This window comes from Doryrhamphus excisus, chromosome 4 (assembly GCF_030265055.1).
Source record: "Doryrhamphus excisus isolate RoL2022-K1 chromosome 4, RoL_Dexc_1.0, whole genome shotgun sequence".
Classification (NCBI taxonomy): domain Eukaryota; kingdom Metazoa; phylum Chordata; class Actinopteri; order Syngnathiformes; family Syngnathidae; genus Doryrhamphus; species Doryrhamphus excisus.
The window spans coordinates 9,747,167-9,763,901 of NC_080469.1; the positions used below are offsets into that span (position 1 = coordinate 9,747,167).

A 16,735-nucleotide genomic window follows, 5' to 3' on the forward strand; every position below is an offset into this window, starting at 1 on the left:
TGACACAATAAAACCATAATGGTACAATTTGGGAAGACTTCCGCCGGAAAGGGTTAGTAACTTCCCTACTGGGCCAGCTGTCTAATATTCAAATAGAAATATGACCAATCAATGGAATAAAGGCACAACTTGTTCTAACACCAAATGTGAACTGGTGGCTCAAAGGCAAATTAAATGGGGAAAATGCAGCATAATTACCGTCTAGTTGACACTCCTGATTTAAATAAAATTAAAACATAATGTTCACTGCTAGCCAGTCTCGTCACAAAATGGCTAACGCTGGCTATTTCGCTCTTAAGTCCACCGCAGAACAAAGCTCTTTAATTCACCCCAACCACATAAGTGAAATTAAAAAATAACCTTTACTTATAAATGGCATTTTAAGAAAGCATTTACCCGCTAGCATATATTGTGATTAGCAGTGTTGGGTCTTAGCGCGTGCTAGCCACTCTCGGCTAACGGGAATCTAACGGTAGCTAGTGTTAGGTTCCAACACATCGGCCTTCTGTCTCTAGCAACTCTCCTTCACAGACACACGGACACACCGTAACATTCATATTTATGTGTCCACCCAGGCATGAACTAACCTCGCCCGCTGCCGTCGTCGCTGTGCTGGCGGTGGACGCGGCGCTAGGGGTCGGGGACCGCTGCAGAGTAACCAACGCCATGGCTGGAAGATGTGGATTCACCGGCGGCCACAGTGGCCTGGTGAGCTGCTAGCTGCCAAGCTAACGATTCACGTATGGATGGAGGGACTCACTCACTCGGCCACACACGAATGGCTGTGCAGGAAGTGGTGCATTCAGGGACCACTTCACTTTGCATTGATTGGGAAAGATAGAGAAATTGTCCCATGACAAACGTTAGTACCGAACCACAAGAACACTGCAATGCCTGTCAAAGAATTGGATTTGACTGTCGAACTTTTGTCTATGTCAGGCAACTTTCACTGTCACAAGAGTGATCTCGTTATCCAAATATTTGCTGACTAAAGAAAGAATACTAATGAGCAGTGCAGTTTAAATGGTCTTTTATGAAAATAAAACCTTTGGCTTAAATGTTTGAAAGATGCAATAGTTAAACTATTTGTAAGAAATGGGCAGGGGGAACCCATCCATCCATCTATTTTCTATGCCACTTATCCTCACTAGGGTCACAGTTATGCTGGAGCCTACCCCAGGTGACTTCGGGTGACAGGCGGGGTAAAATCTGGGTTTTTTTTTTTAAATCACATAAGGAAATCTTGCTACATTGTCTGACATCGTTCGATACGCTTCATAGTGTTGGAAATGAAATGTTTCCTCACTCTAACAAGGCCAAGGGCCACTTAAGCTAATTTCATTTCCCCTTTTTGCCTGTTCTTTACTCTCCTGTTATGAGAAGGAAAAAATACTCACAAACTAGTATTAGATTTTCCAAAATGTATTAAAATTATATTAAACAGAATGGAATTGGATTAACAATAAATGAGACAGAATAGAATAGCAGCTTCCGGGGGGGCCCTGATGGCCAAGTCTCTTTCTTTGTCCTCCTGAGCTCCCGATGAAGTTCGCTCCCGGCCCCTTAAGTCATCTCAGACGATCCAAGATGTCTCCAGCATCCTGTGATGATAGTTGTGTGCCGGCATCCACAGGTGATATCTTGTTCCTTCTGCTGATGAGATGTTTGTTTCTATGTACACAGCATATCTTGTCCCAAGGCCCGACCTTGCATGTTTTCCTATCTGGTTGTTGGCACCTCCATGTTTCTGCTGAAATGAGCTTACTGTACTATTGCATGATCTTTGACTCGCTTAAACAGGTGTTCCTTTGTATTCAATTACTGGTTAATACTGCATTTTTTTCTTATAGGCTACTTGTAATTATTCAATTGATAGTTTACTTGGTAAAATAGTCATTTGATAGTTATTTGCTATTTCGCTAAGTTTTGCTGAGATCCCAAGATACCTGAAGTCCTCCACCTGGGACAGGACCTCATTCGCAACCTGGAGGGAGCATTCCACCCTTTCCCCACTGAAAACTATAGCCCCAACACCTTGAGGGTGCTGAGTCTCACCTCGCTCCAACAACCCCAGTAAAAGCTAAAGGTCACAGCTCAAAGAGGCCATCAGGGGCACATCGTCTGCAAATAAAAAATATGAGATCCAAAGTCCCACCAAACTGGACTCCCTCAATGCGTTGGCTGCGGCTAGAAATTCTGTCCATAAAAAAATCTGAACAGAATCAGTGACAAAGTTCATCGGAAAACAAGCTTGACTTACTGCAGTAAGTCAAGCCTGTTTAGCGTTGGGAGTTTTCTGGTATTCGGGGACTTAAGAGTGAAAGCACGCATTGCCCTTAAGTTTCTGATCTCACTGTGCAGCAGTGAGCGCTGCTGAGCAGACCATGACATCAGTGCACTGTAAACTTCCACGGCTCATAGTAGAGCATTGTGGAGCTCTATGCATCTATGAATCACCTGTGCACGAGGCCACCGTGGTGGATCTTAGCTTGTTTTACAGAGCAGGATCTAACGTAAATGTATCTTAAGCTCCATTAAGTTACTACTCAGAGATAATGTTAATAAAAAAATGAAACAATAATAAAATAATATTAGTGTTGATCATCTTATAACAAGTGTGAATATGAGAAAATTCCCCTGGGGAACAAGTCAATCATCTAAACACTTTTCTGTAATTGATAAGAATTTTAAACATTTGAAATAGTTTGATACTATAATAAACTCACATCTTTGTGATGGAAAGTGTCACTTTCAGCTTCATCTACTGCATTCTTCTCCTCGTTTGACACTGACAGTAGCAACGATGCTGTACTCGTGTCTACGTTTGTTGTGACTATATGAAAAAAGGTTGATGCCGTCGGTAGTTTTGATGTTCTCCGCTCGCCCTTGGCCTCTTGTACGCGCCACTAGCTCCGCATGTCAACAAATTCGTTAGCTTTGGTCTTCCGGACATGAGCTGCAACATGGAATAGTCCATTACACAAGAAGGGAGGCGCAGCGGTCGAAACACTTATAAAATATTACGCATTTTGATGTTGCACGTGAATTAAGGCTAAATAAGTAGTATGTATATTTAAATTGATGTTGGAAAAAACAATAAAAAAGCAATAATCAGTATGACACGTTTGGAGGCTCTTAAAAGTGTGTGTTAGCCTAATGGTAGCTCCGCCCCTGCTCATTTGGAAGTATAAAATACAACGAACCAATGGCGACAAAACTGTCAACATTGTTGAATTCATACTGTACCTCATTCGATTGTGTAGGTGCCAATCAAAGTTGTTGTGCTGTAAATTGATAGATAGCGAGATATTCCCTTGCATGTCACCACTGGACTGCTTGTTCTGCTGGTGGCTTCGCTCACAGTGTCGATCGACTTCCATTCTGGCGGTACAGTACCATGTTTCTAAAAACCTTTACTCTATTATTGTGAATTAAGTTTGTGTATTTATTGTAGTATTATAGTTATTATTTGTTTGTGACACTGGCAGAAGGCTGGAGGAGGTTTAGCACTGAAAAAGCTTCTGCAAGTCGCTACGTTACAAGTGCAGTTCTCCAAACTTTTAAACTTAGTTTCTAATGTCGTTTTCGAAACTTCCAGTGGTCAGGTAGTACAGTCGCCGTCGTCTGTCCTGTAATCATGATCAACAAATTAAAAAAACGAATGCAGTCTGTTCCATCTGCTTGACTTCCCAATTTCCAAACATTTAGTTTGAAACAAAAACATGCAAAGGAATTATTTTGTCCCATGCTCAAACTGTTGCCATTGTAAAATCTTTCTATATGACCATTAACTTTATATTTAAAATACTATTTCAACATTCTTAACTATCATACAAGATTACAGAGATGCTAACCACTGTGTGATGAAATTCAAGGAAAACTGCACTATTTAAAAAAAATGTCCATCATCCACAATCTTTATGTGAGACATATGTGAACACACATCTCTCTCTTTTTTGTGCATTCTAAAGCTATAAAAACAGCTAAAAAAGATATACCTAAGAATGCACATATTGGGAAATTGGGAAACTCTTATTCCGCCTATAAAAAAAAAAGAAAAATCTGCAACAATGCTAAATGCAATCTTTAGAACGCACAGAAAAGAGAAAAAAAAATTAAGTGAAAATTTCCTTTAAGTGCAGTAAAACTAATGACCCTTTATTAAGGAAGTGAAGCGGGTTTGCTGTGCAAAGTATACAGTACATGTAAACATGCTGTGTCATTACAGAAATGCGCGTGGCTATAATAGGCGCTGGAGTCATTGGTCTGTCCACTGCTCAGAGTATATATGAGCAGTACAACTCCATCATCAGTCCACTGACCATTGAGGTGTATGCAGACTGCTTCACCCCTCTGACCACTAGTGATGGAGCGGCAGGCTTGTGGCAGCCATACTTGTATGACAATAACAATCTCAAGGAGAGGTATTCGCTATCATTCAAATGAACCTCTCTTGTTCACAACATGCTCTTTTTCAATGTTGCATCCTGCTCCACTTTTAGGGAATGGAATAAACAGACCTTTGACTATTTGGTCAGTTGCCTCAGTTCACCTGAGTGTGTGGAAATGGGTGTTTTCCTCCAGTCTGGTTACAACCTCTGCACAGAACCAAGTCCCGTGAGTACAGATTTGCTGTTGACACGCAGTGTATACCTGAAAGATAAGGTTTAATCTATTTGGGGATTTGTTTACAGTGTATAGTGCTTTTTTATGCAGGAGCCGTCCTTTAAAGATATAGTCCTGGGCTTCAGATGTCTCACAGAGCGTGAGCTGCAGATGTTTCCTGGCTACAGGTAGAGTTGTGGTTGCAAATGTAGACATGATTCAATTATCCAATCCAAGTCCTTATATTCTGTAATACCGTTCTTAAATGTCCTACCTTTCTTTTTAGTTCCGGGTGGTTCAACACTAGTGTCATGGTGGAGGGTAAGACATACCTTCCCTGGTTGATGGACTGGTGAGTAAATAACTTGCACTAACAGGTCAACAGTAATGGGCAATTTATCATTGATTAGTTCCTTTTGAATGAGTTTTATAAAAGAGATTGCAAGCCTTCCTCTGATTGACTGGTGGCCAGTCCAGGATCTACCTTCCCTCTCACCGCTAAGTCAACCAAGAGAGGATCCAGATCATCCTTGACCCTAATGAGGACAAGCGATTATAGAAAAAAAATGGATGGATGCACAGATAGTGTTATCTGTGCTTTGTATAAAACCTAATGACTGGAACCCGACAAAGGTCAACTTTAGTTTGTTGCAGCTTGTAATTTGATAGACCATTAAACCATGAAAGGAGAACACACAGAAGACTACTACCCATTAGTGTCAATAGAATGTAACAAGGCAGATCAGATAAGGGACTAAGATAAATAAGTGAAGAATTGAGGGCAAATGCTCTTTAAGGTGAACCTGTTTAATCAATAATATTTTTAATGTTGTAGTTACCTTTGCATAGTCAATAATTCAACCTGCCATACAGTATATCCACATCAATTCAAGCATACAGAGTAACCTGAATAAAAAGTTAATGATTTGCCCAAGTGTTGAAAGTGGTGGTTTAATGATGTATTTCTGTTTCTTTGTCGTCTTCAGGTTACAAAAACGAGGTGTGAAATTTTTTCACAGGAAAATTAGCTCATTTACTGAGGTAGGCATTTTGTATGTCACAAAGTCTCATATTTTAGGATATACTTTCATGGGACAACATTAAAGAAGTAACACTTTTGATACAATATGAAAAAACTGGACATACTGGGACCCATTAGCCATTTTTCCTTCCTCTGTTACACGGTATTAGGTGTGTTAAATTTGTTGTCCAAATGCGCAAACCTCATTATCTGAAACATTGTCATCGTTTAACACGAAAATACAACATTCTAACTACAGTTATAGGCCAGAAAAGTGGAAAAAGCATAATAGGTCCCCTTTAAGACAGCGTTGGAAAATAATGTTATCCACACTAACTATTGACGCGTTGGGCACAATTTAGATATTTTCATGAGGGGTGTGCTTTGAGGGACTAGTACAGTCACACTGTTATATAGGCTGTACAGTGACTTTCTATTGTGTCAAAGTCTTGTTTCTTTAATGTTGTCCCTGGAAAAGTTATCATAAAATGTTTGCAGAATTGTGAGGTGTGTCACTTTATTTACACATCGTTGCAAACAATCAGTCATCTAGCATTTCTTATCTTCCTATTCAGCTGTCTAAAAGTGGAGCAGATGTGATAATAAACTGCACTGGTGTAAGAGCTGGAGAACTCCAGCCTGACCCCGAGCTCAAGCCAGCCCGTGGACAAATAATAAAGGTGAGGTGAATCATCCTATTTTTATCCGGGCGAAGTGCAAATAGTTGCTAGGTGTTTATATTCCTGTTTTTCAGGTGGATGCCCCATGGTTGAAGCACTGGGTTTTGACCCACCATTCATCAGGGGTTTACAACTCACCGTACATCATTCCAGGGTAATCCCAGTGAGACTTGACACTAATTGAACAATTGATGTAGTTTTAAGCACGTGAATTAAGACTAAAACAGTAATATGTACAATTATTAATTTTTAATGAGATGTTTTGGGGCCCCTTTACCTAATGGTAAGTCTTAATTAGTGTCTTCTAGTCGCACTTTTAGTTGTATCTATTAAAAGATGCATGTCTCTGTTTTATACCATCAGCACATATACTTGGACATGTGTTACACCCTGTACATTGTTTGCATCATGCTGTGTGTGCAGGAGTCGTCTTGTGACAGTCGGTGGGTTGTTCCAGGTGGGCAACTGGAGTGAACACAATAACATCACTGATCATGACAACATTTGGGAACGGGCTTGCCAGCTTGAGCCTAGTCTCAAGGTAAGATACAGTAACAGAACAATTCTTGTGAATTCTCAGTTAAAGTTGTATGTACAAAAAACACCAAACAGTTGTTGGAAATTTAGAAAGATAATCAGGATTGTAATTATAACACAGTATCTAATGTAATCTAATTCAATTAGGTGTGGATTGTTGTTGAATTCCAGAAGGTCTGACTCGAACTGAAACAGATGCTAAATGAAGTTTTTCCCATAATAAATGTAAATCAATGTACCTGTTAACACAAACACAACATTTTTTATAGTTTTGCAAATATAGTTTTATGTGCATAATTCAACAATTCAACCTGCATGTAGTAGGAGTAAATGGCGAAAGAAGGAGATAAATGAACATTTAAAGGGGACCTATAATGCTAATTTTTCGGCCCTTTCAATTGAGTTATTGAGTAAATAATAATAATCTCCGCTTGGGCATCTCTTTGAGAAGTTTGCATGTTCTCCCTTGTGTGTGTAGGTTTTCTTGTATGTTAAGTTAATTGGCAACTCTAAATTGAAAAAAAAAATAGGTATGAATGTGAGTGTGAATGGTTGTTTGTCTATATTTGCCCTGTGATTGGCTGGCGACCAGTCCAGGTTGTACCCCGCCTCTTGCCCAAAGTCAGCTGGGATAGGCTCCAGCATATCCCTGTGACCCCATTGAGGATAAGCGGCATAGAAAATAGATGGATGGCAAGCTATCAAGCATGCTAACAAGGATGTTTGTCATCGCAAATAAACAAACATCACTGTTGGACTCATGCAGTGTATTAACTTATTTAGCAATTTAATCACCTAATTTACGTTTGTTCACCTAATTGACCTAAATCAGTTTAATTTAGTCCCTAATTGTAACTGCATTAAGATTAGTTCATGGGTATTTTCTTTTTTTTCTGCATTTTAATCCCATTTTCTAATGGGTGTAGATATACAGTATATATCGCCAATTAACCTAACCGGAGAAAACCCACGTATAGGGACAACATGCAAACTCCATGCAGAGATGTCCAAGAGGAGAATAGTGAACCGTGCGGCCTATTTTAGACCACCTTGTTTCTTCAGTATCTTGTTCAATTTAATGCCTGGTACACCTAAGGTACAGTTGTTTGGACAAATATAACGATGACAGCAAAAATAGTGCATGAGTTACATTTTTTGGAAGTAGAATGTTATAGTTATTCATGTAGAATATAAATTTTGGAAAAATCAAGATGTATGTATGTGTGTCATGCAGTTTGATCTTGCAGCCTGTAAATGTAATTTTTCTGCATTGTTTTGTGACCTCAGCATGCCAAAAAAATGTATGACTGGACTGGCCTCAGGCCATTCCGAAACACAGTCAGACTGGAAAGAGAGACAATACTGTGTGGTCCCACTGCAATACAGGTGACTCTCCAACAGCTCATATTGATACTGTGCTATTATTTCTCAGTATCTGAGTTTACTGTGCTTCTACTGAAGGTGATTCACAACTACGGCCACGGAGGTTTTGGACTAACCATTCACAGAGGCTGTGCCCAGGAAGCAGCCAGACTTTTCGGTCAGATCTTGGGCCAAAAAGGGTTTGAACCAAAAGCTCGCCTGTGAATTTGTGTTTGCGATTCAGCTGGAATCGAGTCACTGATTTTTTTCAGTGCCTTATGAGGCGTACACTCATCCTCTAAATTCATACAGAATAACAAAAACTAAGAAAACAAACAAAAACACGGTTATCATTCAAATCTGAAGGAAACTATGAATGATTTTTAAATGTATTCATATATAACAGCATAAATCACTGCTCTTTTTCAATGATCTTTTTACTGCAATATTGTACATTTACATCCAGTGTATTGACAAGAATCAGTGCACACGGACACCTAATGCAGCATTTTGTTTTTACACTGATAGGATCAATACTATAAGATGGGCATCTGCTAATTAGTTTTCTTTCCAAAGGGACTGGGAAAAATACAGTGGTGTCCGCATCACTTTGAATCAACGAAAAGCATGACAAATGAAAAGGTTTGATGCATTATTTACTTAGTAAATAATAATAATAAGTAAACAGTAACCCAATTTGATCCTAACACATTGTTTTAAATATTGTAATCAAGTAACATTTAGTATTCAAAAATATACACAAAATACCTCTTTTTACTTGAATTCTGCATCATTTAATGTATTCATTTTCCAAAATGTAACACATTGGCCATTGTCAAAAGATAGTTGTGTAAAATGATCGTTAGTGCTCCTGGAATTATGTATTTTGCCCAGTTTCCTTTGAAAATCACAAGTAGAATGACAAATCTTACATATATATCCTTGGTCCTTGGCCACCATCCTTGTTGATATTGTAATGTATTTGATATGACTTGGCCATTATCTCCAATCTGCAATCATCAAAAAACACATTTAAATAAGCGAGATTGTACCTAAATAGGTTCAATACAAATTAAATGTATAAAGCAGATGTTTTGCAAGTAAATAATTAAAGTATTTAAGGCTTTCTCAGTTGAAGTATCGGTAGCTATTGTATGACTTCTGATCCCTACACCATAACTTTTTGTCCTTTTCATTAGCACAAAGCAAATGTCTTCAGAGTCTTACTTGTCCTCCACCATTTGTGTCTTAATCCCGCTTGACATGTCCTCCAGCCATCCTGTTGTTGGTATATAATGGTGAGATGGTGACAGCAGTGGTGGTTGAAGACTATTAAGTGCAGTGACATGACTGTCTGTCTCTGTAGCAGCTTTAGTGCCTAAACCGCAGACACACAGAATGGAACCGAAGACGCAGGCAAAAAGCTTGTCCAGCTTTTTGTCATTCATTGCAATGGACTACTGTCATTATTACTCAGTCCTGGGAGCAAGAGCTAGAATGAGGGATTTGCCCTGATCTTTGTGAGGAGTCCCGGCCCGTCATTTCCTGGCCCCACTGACGGTGGCTGGACTCCTGCAGGCCTCGGCCCGTTGTCTCAATTGGCAGTGCACAAGAAGCGATGGCGGCGAACAGGCAGCAGCAGCAATACACCGACAGAGCCAAATACACAGACGACTCCAACAATACCTGCAGGATAATGTTAGCAGGAAAAATCTCAGTTTGAATATCACATTGTCATAAAAAGAACACCATTTGACAATCGTTACCTGTGCAACAAAAGGTGTGATGAGGGCACCAACTCTGGCCATTCCACTGCTTGTTCCTAATCCTAAAGCTCTGGTTGCAGTTGGATACACCTGTAGAGTATCAGAATGTTCTTTAGTGTGATATCGGTTTGATTTGAATTAGCCTATTCCTATGAATGGAAGCTAAGCTTTGTGTGTGTGTAAATAACCTCTGGGGTGTACACATAGGCAGCTTGGAATCCTCCTGAAATGAAAGCTCTAGCGATGAATATCAGCACCGTCATGGAAGCTCTGGAACAAAATAGGAAGCAACAATGGTGGATATATGATTTGACACAATTGTTTTTATGCAGATTGATATCTTTTTCGCAAATTTGTCATTTTACCTCCCCACACAACCATAGAGAGGAATGATGCACAGAGAGAAGACGAGGAAACACAAGGCCATAGTCTTCCTTCTTCCTAAGCGATCGATCGCCCACAATATCACCAATAATCCTGTGGAACATGACCACAGAACCTTAGTTTATGTGATGCAGTCACATAAACTTAATACACTTAATATAGAATAAAAATGTTTCGGAATAAACATTTACTATCTTTCAATCTATGAAGCATAGTCAAACAAAACAATCCTTAAAATGCTATATAATTGTAAATATTCCAATTTATTACCTGGGAATTCTGATAAGGTTGTCCATAACAGGTCTTTATAGTCATCACTGTTCAGATATTTACACTCCAAGCTGCATCGCAACTCAATCTTATTACCTTTGGACACTAGAGAGAAATATAGAACACATTTCAAACATTTCTTAATATTGGCTGTACTAATGTATTCATGGCTATACTCATACTGTCATAACTAGCCAATAATCTCATATTCATTACATATAGACAAAATCTGACTGAGTCAAAGGCTAATTGCATAATTAAGAGGTTTGGTGTATACCCAGTATTTTTATTTTTTTACATCCATACATCCATCTTCTGTACTGCTTATCCTCACAAGGGTCACAAGCATGCTGGAGCCTATCCCAGCTGCCTTTGGGCGAGAGGTGGGGTACACCCTGGACTGGTCGCCAGCCAATCACAGGGCACATATAGACAAACAACCATTCACACTCACATTCATACCTATGGACAATTTGGAGTCACCAATTAACCTAGCATGTTTTTGGAATGTGGGAGGAAACCGGAGTACCCGGAGAAAACCCACGCATGCACGGGGAGAACATGCAAACTCCACACAGAGATGGCCGAGCAGGGAATCGAACCCACACAGCTAGGAATCGAATCTCCAAGCTTTGTGGCCTCAGCCACTCGGCCATTTTTACATACAGTACAGTTGAATTAAAATATATCTACCAATCCAATTGATGGTAGCTGGAAAATGTAAGCCTGCTGTACTGTGTAATATCGAAGCACCTAGTACTTAATGGTGGCACTCAAGTCCTTTAAAATTTTAGCATGCAAGCACTTTATGGCTCCCTAATCTCGTGGTATAGTCAAGTGTACATGGTTCTTTGCCTATTGTTTATCTGTTTTTTTTCTTTATTTCTTCTCTTCTTTTATATCAAATGTTATCGTTCTTAATATCGACCTACCCTCAGGGACAAACGATGGAATTCAGCCAAAGGCCAATATCTTGCATATTTACATGAAAATGTTGATCAATATCCATATTAAAGAAATAAATCAACTAATTTTACAAAAAGACTGCTTTGGACTGCTTCGCATTTGTAAATGTTCAAATCATCATCTAAACAATGTTGTATTTCATCAACAAAACAAAATAAACAGATGAACTTACTTCCACATGCACCTCCTTCTTGAAAGAGCTCTGTAGTGAGCAACACCAGACCGTAGTATGAGAAAGCGTTTGCAAACCTTAGTAGACACAAAAACCTCAATGTACTGTTGTCTATGGAGTGTTAGAAATATGAGTTAAATGAATGGCATAATCAGTCCCACTTTTTACCAAATAAACCACAGCAGGACTGTAGTCCAGCGAATGTGCGATGAGAACAAGTCTCGGATCTTCCCACGATCCTCCTAATGAAAAGAAAAGATGTCAAGAGAGAACTGATCTCCAGGTTGTAACATAAATAGTATCTAACCAGTGACTGATTTACTTGTTTGGCAGCAATAAGTTTTCCCAATGGCATGGGCACGCCATTCTCCTTGGCGATCCTTTTCAAAGTAGCCAGAGCTTTATCTTGATTCCCCGTCAGTACGTCATACCGAGCACTCTCAGGTAGCCACTGTCATCCAAGTGAAGAACCTCATCAGCTGACGGTGCTTCTTAATGATTGAAAACCTTGAAGTACTCACAAAACATAGGATGGCAAAGATGAACAGGGGGATGGTAGAGAGGCCGAGCAACCAACGCCAGCCTAGAGAGGGCATTACTAGGATCGCTAGAAGCACTTCAAACACTGTGCCCAGTGCCCAAAATATCTGTGAGGAAACAGGAAGTGAATACTGCGTGAAAGGGTTGTAGAGGTGATGTACTGGTCAACTTGATTGAGACAAATGACAGATGTAAGAGTACAAACCTCAATTAACAATATACATGTTGCTCTGGACTTCATGGGTAGAAATTCAGCATAAAGTGTCACCCTATTGAACAAAGAGGACAAGCCTAATTTGATTTTGAATTTTGATGATTGTGGAGACATGGATGAGTGTTACTCACGACTGTGGGGCGCCACCGATGCCAAAGCCTACCAGGGCACGTAGGACGAGGATCCAGCCATAGATGGGTGCAAAAGCACTCATCACACCGTAGAACATAGTCCACAACACACTCATTGTCAGACCCTATTTGTTAAAACATCATGACAATGGTAAATACAAATATATAAATAAGGTTTGAAAATTGCATTTTAGGTACTATTTACAGTCAATACTGAACAATGCTAAACAGCAACTATAAAAGACAAGACTGTTATATTTTACCTCAGCTATGTTAACTCAGACAATATGTGGTGTTCTCAGAAATCTATTGGGTTTTTGTTTGGACAATTGGACGACCTTACACATTTTTGGTGGACTGATGCCAATTGATACATCGTCATAGTGCTTCTGCATCTGTTTTGAGACATTGGATGAGATGGAGACTTTTGGCTAGCGGTAGGGTACACCCTGGTCTGTTAACCAATCAATTACAGGGCACATAAAGACAAACAAACATTCACATTTTGAATCTCCAATTAACCTGACATGCATTCACTTGGAATGTGGGACAAAAATGTAAACTCCACACAGACATGAACAGGGATTCAAACCCTTGAGCTCCCGATTATCAGGTTGACATGACTACATGGCCAAAAACACCAATCAACAATATCTTAAATGTACTTACTGTCTTTCTTCCATATTTGTCAGATATGTTTCCCCACAGGGAGGAGCTGATCATCATTCCAATGAACACTGCCTGTGGCAATTAATGAAACATGTCAGAGAATGTACACAACAACTGTTGTGTGCAGCATTATGTGTTACACCAAAAGGGGACCTATTAAGCTTTTTCCACTTTTCTGACCAATAAATGTAGTTAAAATGTTGTATTCTCGTGTTAGACAATGCCAAAGTTTCAGATAATGAGGTTTGCACATTCGGAAATGAGCCCTGAAAGAAGTTTGGGCTGGCTCTGAATGCTCGGTTTCTGTTTCTCAATGCTCACTAAGAAGTCATCTGCTATATGGGCGTACCCAGGTACAAGCTCAACAAGCTGAGTGGGACCAATCACAGCGGAATGGGCATGGCCAGAGGAGGGCTGTGGGTGGTTTTGGAAAGCCAAGGAAATACAGCTGAAATAGGTGCAGATTTTGGAAGATCTAGAAAGCTGTGCGGGTTATCTTGTGCTCTATAGGAGTCCACAACTCAATACAAAGGGTAAACGGGAAAATGGTTCCCTTAGGTTCCCTGGCATTGATAGATAAATGAGTGATTTTATTTTGCAGTCATGATGCAATGCCATACATCATAGATTACAATTAATTTCACTAGTTCTAAAATATGTATTTCATAATTTCATAATAATTTTGGTATTTATAGCTTACAGCTCAGCATCTCGTAAAATGTGAAAAATTGTCAAAAGGGTCACGCTCAAGTCAGCAAATAAACTGCAACAACCTTTAATTGGTGTCTTAGTCTAAATTGAACTCCTGAAATCAAATAGCTATGGAAATGTATTCTAATTTATTACAATGTACCTGTATAGACGGCTTGTTAGATACAGTGTCCAATAGAGCAATAGGCACATTCCTGATATGAAAGCGTCATTACCGATGTAAGCAGTGCCACCTCCATGCTTGGTAGTCTCCATTCGCAATGCAGCTGTGGGGCTAAGATGCTTAAAATCATCATCTCCATTGCATCTGCCATCTGAACACAATGATCCAGTGTTGACAGATAAAAATATTCGTACAATATACAATTATAGAAAGAATGTGTTTGACAGACGTTCTCACCCATGACAGACCAGTGAGGATGGAGAGTTTCCACTGGAAGGTCCCAAAGCCGATGGCCTCCACAGCATCCTCAACCATGAATGTGTCTGAAAGAAACCAGTTCAATAACTTGTAAATTTCAGCCGAGAGCACTGCAAGGAGCGTGTTCACTTTGGCAGTAAAGAGACAGGAAACCAATGATGTTCCATCATACGCTACCATCAGTTGGATTGGCAAACTCCCGGGGGACAGGAGCTCCATCTGCAAGTGCCACAGACTCCAGCTCCGTCTGCTCTGCCACACGTGCCTCTGCAAGCGGCTCTCGGTTGTCACTGTCATCTTCTGAGCGTGTGCTCTCGCCTGTGTGACGGAAGCGGACGACACTAGGAGAAAAGAACACAAAATCAATTCTGTAAATCCCACAGGATAACAGCGAACCATACAACTATCTCAAACTGCTCTTGTGAAAAAGCTAAGTGAATTTCCAAAAGTGAACCTGATGTAATGCACTGGAGCATACAATGACGCAAGACCACTGAAAAATGTTGATTTCTACTTAGGTAATGTTTATGTTTTTATTTAGGTTTATGTTAATGAATATGATAAAATATTGTCCACTGTGCAAACCCTGTAAAGCCCACATAACAGCTGCACAGGCTAAACACCCTCTAATAGCCATGCTTTCCACAGATGGAAGATGTAATTTCCGACCACACGAAGGTAATGAACGGTTTCTTAAGTATACTGAGACAACTCATGAGTGTCACAGATACCTTACCACTGTAATCACAATGCACACCAGTTCTCAATGCTGTGGGTGAGCTTGTGAGATGGCTTATTAAACCTGTTGATAAAGTAAATATAACCAGCAGTGTGTAGACTTTACATGCAAGTGGGATTGAGTACAAACACACCTTATTTTGACTTTACCTTAGTTGATAAAAGTAACGCCAGCCAGTTCCATGCAACATGTTTGTTAAAAATGTTTAGTTTTGACATACAAGGGTGAGTCACAGTTTGATTTGAATGACTGGTGGCAGGTTTAAGACCACTTAACATACTTGTGCATGTTTGTGCATTTTGTCTTTGCCTTATATGAATATCCTCTAACTAATTACATTACATTTATGGATGGCTATTCATGATTGTTGCAAAAAAACACAGCTGTCCTGCATGTGCAGTGTCAGTGTTACCCACAGCAGGGGTGTAACTACATCACTGTCTAATTTGCATAATTAGACATGATGCAGAAAGTTACAAATGTCAGCAAAATAATGGAAGTAAACAAATATATGGTAGACAGGGTGCATGAGGTGTGTGAATAAGCAGTTATGATGCCATCTACTGTACGGAGTTGTAACAACACGCTCCTTTCACAGACAGTCCCATTATAATGTGTTTATGAGCGAGGGCAAACAGGTAGTGTAAAATGTATTTGTGGAGGTCCAAATGTGTTTGTGGTCATGCACAAGGATGCACAACAAATAAATAAATAAGTTATAAAGTACACATATAAAGACAAAGCTTTGTCTTATTTATTAGCATCAACATTTCAGCTTTTTATGTTTTTGCTGTTTTTGGTCAAAAATCACACTTTGGACACCCCTGATAAAGAGTATTATCTAAAATTTGATGGAATGTTTATTGTGTGCTCTCATGAGGCTACCCAGACTCCTAACAAAACTGGAGTAAAAACCTACTAAGTACTGAGTAAATGACATTTAAGGTAGATAAGTCATGATCATGACATTCTGAGCCAAGCTGCCTCCTACGCACAATCGATACAGCAATAAAAATGATTTTGACCATTTCATCCACCAATACCTCCACATCGTCTTACCATGTTGACATCGGTTTGACACCACATGACGTTGCTGCCTTGACACAATGCGAGCTAATTGTGTTAAAACACAAATCTATCAGAATGTGGCCGGGTGTGAGACACGGACCAAATACAAGCAAAAGCAACCGATTTGCACAAAGGCGATTTAACTCACGGCAACTGTCTCAGCTGGAACAGATCATCGTCCATTTTGGTGTTTATTTGCCGACGCTCCGTTTGGCCTCATCGCCGGTTACATGATAACGACGAGCAGCGATTTCAGCACTGAGGAGAGCGACCAGCTCACGGCCAATGGCAAGCCACATACGGGACTCACCACACACACACACACACACAAATCACAGTGGATAACAGTTGTAATCGCTATAATTTACATTGCAATTAATAATAATAAAGTAATATTACATTTAACAACACTCAATGAAATAAATACATGATGACGGGCTAAAAACAAAAAAAGTATATTTCATCTGAAAATTTTAACA

The 16,735-nt window shown here is 39.7% G+C and overlaps 2 protein-coding genes across 3 annotated transcripts; one reads left to right on the top strand and one right to left on the bottom strand.

Moving 5' to 3' along the window:
* Nucleotides 1-448: 448 nt before the first annotated feature.
* On the top strand, nucleotides 449-12,115 carry LOC131127740 (D-amino-acid oxidase-like). 2 transcript variants are annotated; one of them, XM_058069933.1, is made up of 12 exons: nucleotides 449-708; nucleotides 1,537-1,633; nucleotides 4,229-4,424; nucleotides 4,503-4,617; nucleotides 4,717-4,793; nucleotides 4,892-4,957; nucleotides 5,592-5,646; nucleotides 6,202-6,306; nucleotides 6,381-6,460; nucleotides 6,730-6,847; nucleotides 8,131-8,229; nucleotides 8,305-12,115. In XM_058069933.1, exons 1-12 carry the CDS (start codon nucleotides 562-564, stop codon nucleotides 8,428-8,430), a joined length of 1,281 nt encoding a protein of 426 aa, XP_057925916.1. In that variant the 5' UTR covers nucleotides 449-561; the 3' UTR covers nucleotides 8,431-12,115. The 2 variants fall into 2 exon arrangements, with proteins under 2 accessions (XP_057925916.1, XP_057925917.1); XM_058069934.1 differs by lacking the exons at nucleotides 449-708; nucleotides 1,537-1,633 and adding an exon at nucleotides 3,173-3,387 and having other exon boundaries at nucleotides 8,305-12,114.
* On the bottom strand, nucleotides 8,625-16,586 carry svopa (SV2 related protein a). The gene is made up of 16 exons (XM_058069929.1): nucleotides 16,405-16,586; nucleotides 14,627-14,790; nucleotides 14,429-14,514; nucleotides 14,244-14,342; nucleotides 13,318-13,389; nucleotides 12,649-12,773; nucleotides 12,509-12,572; nucleotides 12,285-12,410; nucleotides 12,086-12,214; nucleotides 11,932-12,005; nucleotides 11,764-11,840; nucleotides 10,626-10,730; nucleotides 10,337-10,448; nucleotides 10,160-10,241; nucleotides 9,972-10,061; nucleotides 8,625-9,891 (listed from the first exon to the last, which is right to left on the bottom strand). The coding sequence occupies exons 1-16, from the start codon at nucleotides 16,437-16,439 to the stop codon at nucleotides 9,679-9,681; spliced, it is 1,653 nt and encodes a 550-aa protein (XP_057925912.1). The 5' UTR covers nucleotides 16,440-16,586; the 3' UTR covers nucleotides 8,625-9,678.
* Between the last annotated feature and the right edge of the window lie 149 nt (nucleotides 16,587-16,735).

What these genes read in the sequence shown, in the direction of transcription:
- LOC131127740 (XM_058069933.1), top strand. Translation starts at nt 562, where the DNA reads ATGTGTCCACCCAGGCATGAACTAACCTCGCCCGCTGCCGTCGTCGCT. An exon ending in TCTGCACAGAACCAAGTCCC is followed by an intron (nt 4,618 to 4,716) that starts GTGAGTACAGAT and finishes TTTTTTATGCAG; the next exon opens with GAGCCGTCCTTTAAAGATAT. An exon ending in GTGGTCCCACTGCAATACAG is followed by an intron (nt 8,230 to 8,304) that starts GTGACTCTCCAA and finishes CTTCTACTGAAG; the next exon opens with GTGATTCACAACTACGGCCA.
- svopa (XM_058069929.1), bottom strand. Translation starts at nt 16,439, where the DNA reads ATGGACGATGATCTGTTCCAGCTGAGACAGTTGCC. An exon ending in GTTTGCCAATCCAACTGATG is followed by an intron (nt 14,515 to 14,626) that starts GTAGCGTATGAT and finishes GGTTTCTTTCAG; the next exon opens with ACACATTCATGGTTGAGGAT. An exon ending in CTCTATGGTTGTGTGGGGAG is followed by an intron (nt 10,242 to 10,336) that starts GTAAAATGACAA and finishes ATTTTGTTCCAG; the next exon opens with AGCTTCCATGACGGTGCTGA.